Source organism: Pristis pectinata, chromosome 1 (assembly GCF_009764475.1).
Source record: "Pristis pectinata isolate sPriPec2 chromosome 1, sPriPec2.1.pri, whole genome shotgun sequence".
Taxonomy (NCBI): domain Eukaryota; kingdom Metazoa; phylum Chordata; class Chondrichthyes; order Rhinopristiformes; family Pristidae; genus Pristis; species Pristis pectinata.
This window is the reverse complement of record NC_067405.1, coordinates 147961934-147975340: the sequence shown is the minus strand read 5'-3', so window position 1 is coordinate 147975340 and position 13407 is coordinate 147961934. Positions and strand designations below refer to the sequence as shown.

Sequence of the window (13407 nt, the reverse complement as noted above, 5' to 3'; positions counted from 1 at the left end):
CACATGCTCAGTAACACAAAAAGATGCATTTGCTTTGATGTACATGTGACTAATAAATAAATATCTCATATCTCATCTCTATGTGTGTGAGGGACTGTGTATGTGCATGTGAGTGGTGTGTGTGTGTGTGGGGTGTGTGTCTGAGTGTGTGTGTGTGGGGAGGGTGCTGTTGGGTGTGGTGAGTGTGTGTGTGTGTGTGTGTGTGTGCGTGCGTGCGTGCGTGTGTGGGGTGTGCTGTTGAGTGTGGAGAGTTGCTGTCACTGTGATGGGCTCTCTCTGGGGATGGATCCTGGTTCTCTAACATGTGGCTTGTCCTGTGTTGCAGCTGAACAGGATCACGTGCAGAAGCGGACGTTCACAAACTGGGTGAATGCCCAGCTGGCAAAGGTAAGAACGAAAGGCTGGGGGTGTGTGGCCACAGGGAACCACAGCAACACACGCACACAGGGAGGCTGTGTGAACGACACTGAGTCAAGTGACCCGACAACCTGGTGAAATATTGTCCGGGACACCAGGGTGAACTTACGGGCACGTCCTGGGATCAGTGCCACAGGATCTGGTGTATTTACATGACAACCATAGAGTTACACAGCACGGAAACAGGCCCTTCAGCCCATCTCATCCATGCTGACCCAGCTGCCAACCTGAGCCAGTTTCATCTGCCCGCATTTGGTTCATATCCCTCTAAACCTTTCCTGTCCACGGACATGTCCAAATGTCGCTTAAATGTTGTTAATGTACCTGCCTCACCCACTTCCTCTGGCAGCTCGTTCCACATACCCACCACCCTCTGGGTGAAGAAGTTGCCCCTCAGGTCCCTTTTAAATCTCACCCCTCTCACCAGAGGTTTAACACCTCATCTGAAATCCAGCATCCTTCATCGTGATGCACTCCCTCAGTTAGTCATTGCGCAGGTTCACTTCCTACAGCCGTGATTCTCACAGCTTCTACACCTGCTGTTATTTGTTTCACTCTGTAACTGCACTCAATAACCTATTAATTAGGTGTCTTTGTCGACGGTTTATCCCTGTGGCAATCTTGGCCTCACCCTATCAGGATCCCCTTTTCCTGTCAGTCCTCTGTGCAACCTAACACCAACTTTATTCCTCTCTTCCCTTGTTCTGACGGAGAGTCTGACCTGGAACGTGGAGTTTTTCTCTCACCACAGGCACTGCCTGACCTGCTGAGGATTTAAAGCGTCTTCTGTTTTTGTCTCAGAGTTCTGGCATCTGCGGTATTTTGATTTCCTTCACATGCCTGGAGCTAGGAACTGCTGACCCAGCAGTGGAGGTTTTCCCGATCGCCGTCGAGCTGTAGAGGTGCGTAGCAGCGGTGCCCGAATCCAGTAACACGTTGCCTTTGTCCCCCGACAGCACAAGACGCCATCCGTGGTCCAGGACCTGTACCAGGATCTTCGGGACGGACATCAGCTCCTGGATCTACTGGAAGTTCTCTCTGGGCAGCAGCTGGTGAGTGAGGCACTGACCTACACCTGCCGGGTAGTCCGGCCGAGCGAAATCCACCCTGCCCTGCGCACCGTCATGGTCCACAAGTCATCCTGGGAAGCTTGGTTACATGACACACAACTGAAGCTAATTCTGATTGGATGCATCCAGGGATACTTGGTCACATGACACCTCCACACCAAACACCTTCCCCAGTCAATGGCAGAAAGGTGAGGAAGGAAGGCTTGGAGGTCTTGAGAGGTTAAGCTAAGACTTGGAGTATTGTGCACAGATTCGGTCGCCCTGCTATAGGAAAGACGTCGTTAAACCAGAGAGAGTGCAGAGAAGATTTATGAGGATGTTGCCAGGACTTGAGGGTTTGAGTTTGGGTTTGAGGGGAGAGGTTGGGCAGGCCAGGACTTCATTCCTTGGAGTGTAGGAGGCTGAGGGGTGACCTTATAGAGGTGTATAAAATCATGGATGGTCACCATCTTTTTTCCCAGGGAAGGGGAACTAAGGACTAGAGGGCATAGGCTTAAGGTGAGAGGGGAGAGATTTAAAATGGACCTGAGGGGTAATTTCTTCACCCAGAGGGTGGTGGGTGTGTGGAATGAGCTGCCAGAGGAAGTGGTTGAGGCAGGTACATTAACAACATTTAAAAGATAAAACATAGAACAGTACAGGCCCTTCGGCCCACAATGTTGTGCTGACATTTTATCCTGCTCTAAGATCTATCTAACCCTTCCCTCCCACATAGCCCTCCATTTCTCTATCATTCATGTGCCTATCTAAGAGTCTCTTAAATGTCCCTAATGTATCTGCCCCCACAACCTCTGCCGGCAGTGCGTTCCACGCACCCACCACTCTCTGTGTAAAAAAACTTACCCCTGACATCCCCCTTATACCTTCCTCCAATCACCTTAAAATTTTGTCCCCTCGTGTTAGCCATTGTCACCCTGGGAAAAAGTCTCTGACTGTCCACTCGATCTCTGCCTCTTATCATCTTGTACACCTCTATCAAGTCCCCACTCATCCTCCTCCTCTCCAAAGAGAAAAGCCCCAGCTCACTCAACCTATCCTCATAAGACATGCTCTCCAATCCAGGCAGCATCCTGGTAAATCTCCTCTGCACCCTCTCTAAAGCTTCCACATCCTTCCTATAATGAGGTGACCAGAACTGAACACAATACTCCAAGTGTGGTCTGACCAGAGTTCTGTAGAGCTGCAACATCACCTCTGTTCCTCCACACTGCTGATAGTTGGACAAGTACATGGATGGGAGGGGTTTAGAGGGATATGGGCCAAACGTGGGAATAGTTTGGTGGGCACCAGGGTTGGTATGGACGAGTTGGGCCAAAGGGCCTGTTTCCATGCTGTATGACTCTATGACTATGTGGAGGGACAGAATCCTGGGCCACCAATATGAAGCAGTGAAGGAAAAAATCCGATTGGAAGTTGAGGAGGAACTCTCTCCCTGAAGAGCAGAGAGAATGTGAGCCTCTGGCAGTGAGGTGCACACCAGAAAGCCGGATAAATACACGAAAGAGTGAGGATGCACTGATGGGGTGGGATGGTGAGAGGAGGAGGGGGCATGTGTGGAGGAGAGGGGCCGAGTGGCTTGCCTCATGCCGTGTGCATTCCCGGTGGGAAGTGTGTTGGAGGATGGGAAGCCGTGTTCTGGTGGGGGAGAGTCTGAGGGGTGGGGTACATGTGGTGACCTCTGGGCGCTGTGTCTCTTGATAGGACCATGAGAGAAACCGGACTCATCCCATCCACTGGAGGAGCAACGTGGGAACTGCCCTGAAGTTCCTGAGGACAAATTCGGTCAGTGGTTTGACTTGTTCCTGCAGCACTGTGTCGCTCTCTGCTCCACAAGGACTGGTCAGTAACACCCGTGTCTTCCTGTTTCAGGTCAAGCTGGTGAACATCAATGTCCCAGATATTGTGGAGGGGAAGTCTACCATCATCTTGGGCCTGCTATGGTCCATCATATCGCATTTCCAGGTAGGTACTTCACCTTCTCTGAGGGCGGAGGGGGCCTGCCTCATCGCCGGCCTCTGGGCTGGCTTTGGTAGGGTCCTGGAGGATTGATCACATGACCCAGAACACCAATTCTGACTGGACATCAGCACGTGACCTGCCTCCTCCAATCCCGTGCACCCCACAAAAGAGACCTGGTGCTGTCTGTGTGGAGTTTGCACCCTCTCCCTGTGACCGCGTGGGTTTCCCCCGGTGTTCCGGTTCCCTCCCACGTCCCTACGATGTGCGGGTCAGTGGGTTCATTAGCCCTTGTAAATTGAGCCCAGTGTGTGGGTGAGGGGTAGAGTTTGGGGGGGAGTTGATGGGAAGGTGGGGAGATTAAAATAATGTGTTGGGTCAGTGCATTAAGGACCATGGGCTGGAGTACATTGTTGAGGGTCACGTGCTGCGGTACAGTGCTGTGTTATGCGTACTGTGGCACCGTGTTCAAATACTGGAGGATGCATTTAATCAGAATTACAATCAGAACCAGGTTTATTATCATTGACTTATGTTGAGAAGTGGCAGCAGTACAGTGCAAGACATTAAAATTACTCCAAATTACAAAGTAAATAAATAGTGCAAAAAAAAGGAATAACGAGGCAGTGTTCATGGGTTCACGGACCGTTCCGAAATCTGATGGCGGAGGGAAAGAAGCTGTTCCTGAATCGTTGAGTGTGGGTCTTCAGGTTCCTGTACCTCCTCCCTGATGCTAGTAACGAGAAGAGGGCATGTCCCATATGGTGAGGGTCCACCTTCTTGAGGCATCATCTCTTGAAGATGTCCTCGATAAGGTGAGAGGGGAAACTTTAAAGGAGATGTGTGAGGCAAGTTTTTTACACAGTGGTGGATGCCTGGAACAGGCTGCCAGGGGTGGTGGTGGGAGCAGATACAATAGTGGTGTTTAAGAGGTTGTTAGGTAGACACATGAAGATGCAGGGAACGGAGGGATATGGATCATGTGCAGGCAGAAGGGATTAGTTTAATTTGACATCATGGTCAGTACAGACATGGTGGGCTGAAGGGCCTGTTCCTGTACTGTACTGTTCTGTGTTGAGGATCCCGTACTGCGGTACGGTGTTGATGAGGGTATATTTACTTGTACATTACGTCAGTATTTACTCTGGGGACAGACACAGAGACTATACAACTGAGGCAAAAGAGTAGTGAGGTCATGGACCGTATCTGGATTATGGCAGAGGAGGTGCTGGCTGTCTTCAGGCAAATTAAGGTGGATAAATCCCCAGGGCCTGATGAGGTGTCCCCTCGGACCTTGTGGGAGGCTAGTGCAGAAATTGCAGGGGCCCTGGCAGAGATATTTAGAACGTCCTTAGCCCGGGTGAGGTGCCGGGGGACTGGAGGATAGATAATGTTGTTCCGTTGTTTGAGGAAGGCAAGAAAGACAAGAATAAGCTGGAGAATTACAGGCCAGTGAGCCTGACGTCAGTCGTAGGTAAATTATTGGAAGGTATTCTGAGGGACAGGATATAGAAGTATTTGGATAGACAGGGCCTGATTAGGGATGGTCAACATGGCTTTGTGCGTGGTAGGTCACGTCTAACCAATCTTGTAGAGTTTGTCGAGGAGGTTACCAGGAAGGTTGATGAGGGAAAGGTGGTGGACGTTGTCTACATGGACTTTAGCAAGGCCTTCGACAAAGTCCCGCATGGGAGGCTGGTCCAGAAGGTTAAGTGGCTTAACCTTCTGGAGCAGCCACTCAGGATGAAGTAGCCAACTGGATTCAATGTTGGCTTAGCGGGAGAAGCCAGAGGGTGGTAGTGGATGGTTGTCTCTCTGACTGGAGGCCTGTGACTAGTGGTGTGCCGCAGGGATTGGTGCTGGGTCCGTTGTTGTTTATCATCTACATTAATGATTTAGATGATAATGTGGTAAACTGGATCAGCAAATTTGCAGATGACACCAAGATTGGGGGCGTAGTGGACAGTGAGGAAGGCTATCAAAGCTTGCAGCGTGATCTGCACCAGCTGGGAAAATGGGCTGAAAAATGGCTGATGGAATTTAATGCAGACAAGTGTGAGGTGATGCACTTTGGGAGGACAAACCAGGGTAAGACTTACACAGTGAACGGTAGGGCACTGAGGTGTGCGGTAGAACAAAGGGACCTGGGAATACAGATCCATAGTTTCTTGAAAGTGGCGTCACAGGTAGATAGGGTCGTAAAGAGAGCTTTTGGCACATTGGCCTTCATAAATCAGGGCATTGAGTACAGGAGTTGGGACGTTATGTTGAAGTTGTACAAGACATTGGTGAGGCTGAATTTAGAGTATTGTGTGCAGTTCTGGTCACCTACCTACAGGAAAGATATCAATAAGCTTGAAAGAGTGCAGAGAAAATTTACACGGATGTTGCCGGGACTTGAGGACCTGAGTTATAGGGAAAGGTTGAATAGGCTAGGACTTTATTCCCTGGAGTGCAGGAGAATGAGGGGAGATCTTATATACAAAATTATGAGGTGTAAAGATAGGGTGAATGCATGCAGGCTTTTTCCCCTCAGGTTGGGTGAGACAAGAACTAGAGGTCATAGGTTTAGGGTGGAAGGTGAAATATTTAAGGGGAATCTGAGGGGGAACTACTTCACTCAGAGGGCGGTGCGAGTGTGGAACGAGCTGCCAGCAGAAGTGGTGGATGTGGGTTCAATTGTAACATTTATGAGAGGTTTGGATAGGTACATGGATGGGAGGGGTTTGGAGGGATATGGTCCGGGTGCAGGTAGATGGGACTGGGCAGAAGATCAGGTTGGCATGGACTAGATGGGCCAAAGAGCCTGTTTCTGTGCTGTAGTGCTCGATGACTCTGTGACTCTCTGATTTCCCTGTGACAGGTGGAGAAGCTGGCGATGGGGTTAGAGCGGGAGTCTGGGCAGGGGGTGCCGTCACCCCCGGTGACCTCCTCACCCACAGGGACCCCTCCGCCGAAGAGGGGACGATTCCATTCAGTGTGGAAGCGGTCAGCGAAACAGGCCCTGCTGAACTGGGCCCAGGAGAAGACCAGGTAGGCAGAGTGTGAGGACGAGGGAGCTGCCACAGGGAGGGGGGCTGAGGGGCCGTGTCACCGTGGGGGAGGGTGTGTGTGGGTCAGTGTGACCCTGGGGCAGGGTGTGGGTCAGTGTGACCCTGGGGAAGGGTGGGGGAGGGTCAGTGTGACCCTGGGGAAGCGGGTATGCGGGTCAGTGTGATTGGTAATTGGTTCACTATTGTCACATGTACTGAGATACAGTGAGAAGCTCCTGTCTGTGTGCCATCCAGACAGATCATTTCATACATCAGTTCATCGAGGTAATTAAAAGAAAACAGGATGCACAACATATTGTTACAGAGAAGGTGCAGGGCAGGCAGGCAATAAGGTGCAGGGGCCACAGTGAGGTAGACTGGGAGATCATCTTTATTGTATGAAAGGTTCATTCAAGAGTCTTATAACAGTGGGATAGAAGCTGTCCTTGAGCCTGGTGGTACGTGCTCTCAGGCTTTTGTATCTTCTGCCTGATGGGAGGGGGGAGAAGAGAGAATGTCCGGGGTGGGTGGGGTCTTTGATTATGTTGGCTGCTTTACTGAGGCAGCAAGAAGTGTAGACAGAGTCCATGGAGGGGAGGCTGGTTTCTGTGATGTGCTGAGATGTGTCCACAACTCTCTGCAGGTCCCGGGCAGAGCAGTTGTCCTCAATGTCAGAAAAACAAAAGAGCTGGTCATTGACTTCAGGAAAGGGGGCGGTGTACATGCACCTGTCTACATCAATGGTGCTGAGGTCAAGAGGGTTGAGAGCTTCAAGTTCCTAGGAGTGAACATAACCAGTAGCCTGTCCTGGTCCAACCACGTAGACACCGCGGCCAAGAAATCTCACCAGCACCTCTACTTCCTCAGGAGGGTAAAGAAATTTGGCATGCCCATTTGACCCTAACCAACTTTTATCGATGCACCATAGAAAGCATCCTACCTGGATGTATCACAGCTTGATACAGCAACTGCTCTGCCCGGGACCGCAAGAAACTGCAGAGAGTTGTGGACACAGCCCAGAACATCACGGAAACCAGCCTCCTCTCCATGGACTCTTTACCTCTCACTGCCTTGGTGAAGCAGCCGGCATAATCAAAGACCCCACCCACCCGGGTCATTCTCTCTTCTCTCCTCTTCCATCAGGCAGAAGATACATGAGGCTGAGGGCACGTCCCACCAGACTCAAGGACAGCTTCTGTCCCACTGTGATCACAAGATCACAAGATAAGGGAGCAGAAGTAGGCCATTCGGCCCATCGAGTCTGCTCCAAGGAAAAGGGAAAAAAGAAAAAAAAAGAGAAATGGGGTGGGGGGGCAGGTGAAAAAAAAAACACTATTCTAACCCCACTTTCCAGCCTTATCCCCATATCCCTTGATACCCCGACTGTTTAGATATATGTCTACCTCTTCCTTAAACGCATCCAATGACTTGGCCTCCACTTCTGTACGTGGCAAGGAATTCCACAAATTCACCACCCTCTGGCTAAAGAAATTTCTCCTCATCTCTGTTTTAAACCTGTACCCTCTAATTCTAAGATTATGCCCTCTGGTCCTGGACTCACCTACCAAGGGAAACAGCCTAGCTACATCTACTCTGTCCAGTCCTTTCAACATTTTAAATGTCTCTATGAGGTCCCCTGTCATTCTTCTGTACTCCAGTGAGTACAGTCCAAGAGCCGACAAATGCTCATCATACATAAGCCCTATTGAATGGTTCCTGCAATGTACTTTCTCTGTAGCTGTGACACTTTACTCTGTATTCTGTTATTGTTTTACCCTGTACTACATCAATGCACTGTGTATTGAATTGATCTGTACGATCGGTTTGTAAGACAAGCTTTTCACTGTACCTCGGTACAAGTGACAATAATAAACCAATACCAATACCATCCCAAGCTGTGATGCATCCAAATAGGATGCTTTCTATGGTGCATTGATACAAGTTGGTGAGAGTTATCTGGGACATGCCGAATTTCCTTAGCCTTCTGAGGAAGTGGAAGCAGTGGTGAGCTTCCTCAGCTGTAGCGTCTATGTGACTGGACCAGGACAGGTTGTTGGTGATCCTTACACCGAGGAACATGAAGTTCTCAACCAACTCCATCTCAGCACCAGGGATACACACAGGGATGGGCTCCGCCCTGCACCCTGAACTCAGTGACTGGCTCTTCTGTGTGGTCCCTCGGGGAGAGATGGGGTGTGTGGGGCAGTGTGACCCCTCAGTCTTAGGAATGCCATTTGGAGGCCATTTGGCCCATCCACCTGTGCCATCTTGCAGAAGCAGGTTGTTCCCCTGTGTTTTCTGCCGGTTGTCCCATTTGGCCGCCCCCGCTTCTGGGCAGTGAGGGTGATCCGTGTTCCGTGTGTTCCAGGGGGCTCCCTGTCACCATCCAGGACTTGAGCGGGAGCTGGAGGAACGGCCTGGCATTCGCCGCGGTGATCAATGCTCTTCAGCCTGGCCTGCTCGACCCTGCTGAGTTCCAGCACAAGTCCGACATTGAGAACCTGGAGACCGTCTTCTGGACCGCTGAACGCAAGCTGGGAATTCCCAGACTGCTGGAGGCCCAGGGTGAGTGGGCTGTTCGAACACCCGGGGGTGGGTTACAGGGTGGGGTCTGATCCAGGGGTTCGGGGGTTTATATATAGAATAACAGGTCCCTGGGAGTGGGTTACAGGCTGGGATCTGATCCAGGGGTTCGGGGTGTTATATATAGAATAACAAGTCCCTGGGAGTGGGTTACAGGCTGGGATCTGATCCAGGGGTTCGGGGGGTTATATATAGAATAACAGGTCCCTGGGAGTGGGTTACAGGCTGGGATCTGATCCAGGGGTTCAGGGGGTTATATATAGAATAACAGGTCCCTGGGAGTGGGTTACAGGCTGGGATCTGATCCAGGGGTTCAGGAGGGTTTACATATAGAATAATAGATGCCCGGGAGAGGGTTACAGGCTGGGATCTGATCCAGGGGTTCGGGGGTTTATATATAGAATAACAGGTCCCTGGGAGTGGGTTACAGGCTGGGATCTGATCCAGGGGTTCAGGAGGGTTTACATATAGAATAATAGATGCCCGGGAGAGGGTTACAGGCTGGGATCTGATCCAGGGGTTCAGGAGGGTTTACATATAGAATAATAGATGCCCGGGAGAGGGTTACAGGCTGGGATCTGATCCAGGGGTTCGGGGGTTTATATATAGAATAGCAGGTTCCCGGGAGAGGGTTACAGGCTGGGATCTGATCCAGGCGTTCGGGTGATGTTTATGTTTAGAATTATAGATAATGGAGACAGTTAAATTGGTGGGGAGTTTGTAATCCTGGGGTAATCCTGACCAGGCTCCCTTCGTTCCCCAGACCTCGCTGTTCAGAAACCTGATGAGAAATCAATAATAACGTACCTGTCGCAGTTTGTGAAATATTCCAAGGAACTCCCTGTGGGCGAGCTGGACACAGAGGTGGAGGGGACACCCCGTTTCCTGGTAACTGATGGATCAGGCTTTCCATTTGCTGATTCTGAGCTCGTGGAGCCGGTTTACTGTTCATTCGTGTGTAGCTCTGATGCCTCCCGGTGATTCCTCTTGTGTCACCGACACTGAGAGTGTGGCTCATTCATGAGTCCTGAGTCTCAACCAGAAACGTCAACTGTTGATTTCCCTCCACGGATGCTGCCTGACCTGCTGAGTTCCTCCAGCGCTTTGTGTGATATTCTGCATTCTGTTTCCCGCTTTACTACCTCGATCTACTTATGTATGGAATGATCTGTCTGGATGGCGCACACAAGAAAGCTTCTCACTGTATCTCGGGACATGTGACAGTAATGAACCAGTACCAGTATCACTGTGCTGGCAGTCTGAGAGAGGGTGGAACTGCTCCCACTGCCCTCCTCTCCCCGACCACGTGAATGTTTTCCCTTCCATTAGCCCTAGGTAGGCTGCACAGTTCAACACTATTTAGCTCCATCAGTTAACACAACACCTTCTCCAAGAGAAGCCGCTCCCACAGTCTCAGTCTGATCGGGATAATGATTTGCTGCAAAAGGCCATTCACACCATCGAACTCTCACTGGCCCTTTGAAAGATCCATCCATTTTGTCCTTAGAAACATAGAAACATAGAAAACCTACAGCACAATTCAGGCCCTTCGGCCCACAAAGCTGTGCCGAACATGTCCCTACCCTAGAAATTACTAGGCTTACCCACAGCCCTCTATTTTACTCAGCTCCATGTACCTATCCAACAGTCTCTTAAAAGACCCTATCGTATCTGCCTCCACCACCGTTGCCGGCAGCCCGTTCCACACACTCACCACTCTCTGAGTAAAAAACTTACCCCTGACATCTCCTCTGTACCTACTCCCCAGCACCTTAAACCTATGTCCTCTTGTGGCCGCCATTTCAGCCCTGGGGAGAAGCCTCTGACTATCTACCCGATCAATGCCTCTCATCATCTTATACACCTCTAGCAGGTCCCCCCTCATCCTCCGTCGCTCCAAGGAGAAAAGGCCGAGTTCACTCAACCTGTTCTCATAAGTCATGCTCCCCAATCCAGGCAGCATCCTTGTAAATCTCCTCTGCACCGTTTCTATGGCTTCCACATCTTTCCTGTAGTGAGGCGACCAGAACTGAGCACAGTACTCCAAGTGGGGTCTGACCAGGGACTTATATACCCGCAACAATACCTCTCGGCTCCTAAATTCAATTCCACAATTGATGAAGGACAACACACCATGTGCCTTCTTAACCACAGAGTCAACCTTCCTCTTAGCCTGGAGTCAGAATGCTTTCCTCCTTTCGACTATTTCTCCAAATGCTCTTCAGAAATTCCCGTGGAATCTGCTTCTCCGCTTTTGAAGTTACAGTACCTCACTGCAGTTTTAACAAAACCTCTCCCATTGATCTGAATCTGTGCCCATTGTCTGTGGATCCTTCTGCCATAGAAACACATTTCCCTTCTCTAGTGTCAAAACGTTCAAAGCTTTTACCTTCTGTGTTCTGAGGAAGAAACCGCGGCTTCCTGACGTGTGATGGCCTCATCTGCTGCTGTTCTAGTCCATCTCCCTGAGGTCTCCGGATCCTGGGAGGAGGTAGCAGGGTGGAGAGGGTGTACCCAGTTACAGGGGGTGAGCAGGGTGGAATTGAATCTAATTCTGTTGAAAGGGGGGAGGCTGAGAAGTGTTCATGGAGCCAGACAGCACAGAAACAGACCCTTTGGCCCACCACGTTCATGCTGACTGCCAAGTACCTGTCCACACTAATCCCTTTACCAGCAATTGGTCCACAGTTTTCTCACCCTTGGTGGTTGGTCTAATGGAGGTCTATAAAATCATAGAGAGTTTTGATTGGAACACGGAACAGTATGGCACAGGAACAGGCCCTTCGGCCCACAGTGTTGTGCTGAACCAATTAACTGTCTAACTAAACTGATCTCTTCTGCCTGCACAGTGTCCACCTCCCTCCATTCTCTGCACATTCATGGGCCTGTCTTAACAGCCCCTTAAACCCCTCTATTGTATCTGCCTCCACCCCCACCCCTAGCAGCATGTTCCAGGCACCCACCGCTCTCTGTGTTTAAAAACCTGCCCTCCACATCTGCTTTAAACTTTCACCTCGAATGCAGACAGGGAACGCTTGCACTGGAAGAGGAAAACCAGGGCCCCATCGATGTGAGAGAAGAAACCCTTCACAAAGATTGGTGTTTACAGGGAACCTGGGCAGACACATGAGGGAGAGGAGATGAGAGGGTTCTGTTGATGCTTAATTGGGTAAGATGAGTGAAGCATGAATACTGGCATTGACTTGTGGGGCCGAATGGTCTGTTCCTGTGCTGGATGTTCGCTGTTGTGTCCACAGGTGGCTACTGGGGTGTGATTGGTCTTCCTTCTCATTTCTTTATAAAAGGCAGCAGCAATAAGCCAAGAAACTACAGGCTGGTGACCGTATATCAGTGGTGTTACTGGAGGTGGAGTCACAGGTAGACGGGGTGGTGAAGGAAGCATTTGGCATGCTGGCCTTCATTGGTCAGGGCACTGAGGAGAGCAGTTGGGACGTCATGGTGCGGTTGTACAGGGCGCTGGTGAGGCTGCACTTGACCACTGATATGTGGTCACCAGCCTGTGTTCAGTTTTGGTCACCCTGCTACAGGGAAGGATGTTGTTAAACTGGAATGAGTGCAGAAAAGATTTACGAGGATGCTGCCAGGACTCGAGGGACTGAGTTATAGGGAGAGGTTGGACAGGCTGAGATGGAGTGTAGGACACTGAGGGGTGATCTTATGGAGGTTTTTAAAATCACAAGGGGCAGAGATAGGGTGAATGCACTCACTCTTTTTCCCAGGGCTGGGGAATCAAGAACTAGAGGGCATGGGTTTAAGATGAGAAGGGAAAGAGTTACTAAGAACTTAGGGGCAACTTTTTCACCCAGAGGGTGGTGAGTATATGGAACGAGCTGCCAGAGGAAGTGGGTGAGGCAGGTACATTAACATTTAAAGGACACTGGGACAGGTACATGGATCGGAAAGGTTTGGAGGGATATGGGCCAAACGCGGGCAAATGCGACTGGCTTAGATGGGCATCTTGGTCAGCATGGACCAGTTGGGTCGAAGGGCCTGTGCTGTATGACTGAGTCCATGGTAGAGAAGCTACTGGGAAGAATTCTGAGGACAGGATTTATGTTCACTTCAACATAGGAAGTTGAAGGGTGACCTTATCAAGGTTTATAAAATTATGGGTGGCGTAGATAGGGTAGATAGAGTCTCTTGCCCAGGGCAGGGGAGTCTAGAACGAGAGGCCATGGGTTTAAGGTGAGAGGGGAGAGATTTAAAGGGGACCTGAGGGGTAACTCTTTCACACAGAGGGTGGTGGGTGTGTGCAACGAGCTGCCAGAGGAAGTGGAGCGGTGGGTGCAATTAGAACATTTTTAAACGGTGCTTGGACAGGTAATTGG

General features: G+C 50.4%; 1 protein-coding gene across 1 annotated transcript in view; it reads left to right on the top strand.

Moving 5' to 3' along the window:
• The window catches only part of LOC127572882 (nesprin-2-like), a 139628-nt gene that overhangs the window by 31065 nt on the left and 95156 nt on the right, over positions 1-13407 (top strand). The window contains exons 2-8 of the mRNA XM_052020634.1: positions 326-387; positions 1374-1469; positions 3189-3269; positions 3357-3449; positions 6307-6476; positions 8844-9040; positions 9822-9946. Of these exons, the coding sequence (XP_051876594.1) occupies positions 326-387; positions 1374-1469; positions 3189-3269; positions 3357-3449; positions 6307-6476; positions 8844-9040; positions 9822-9946 (824 nt within the window). The remainder of the gene's footprint in view (positions 1-325; positions 388-1373; positions 1470-3188; positions 3270-3356; positions 3450-6306; positions 6477-8843; positions 9041-9821; positions 9947-13407) is intronic.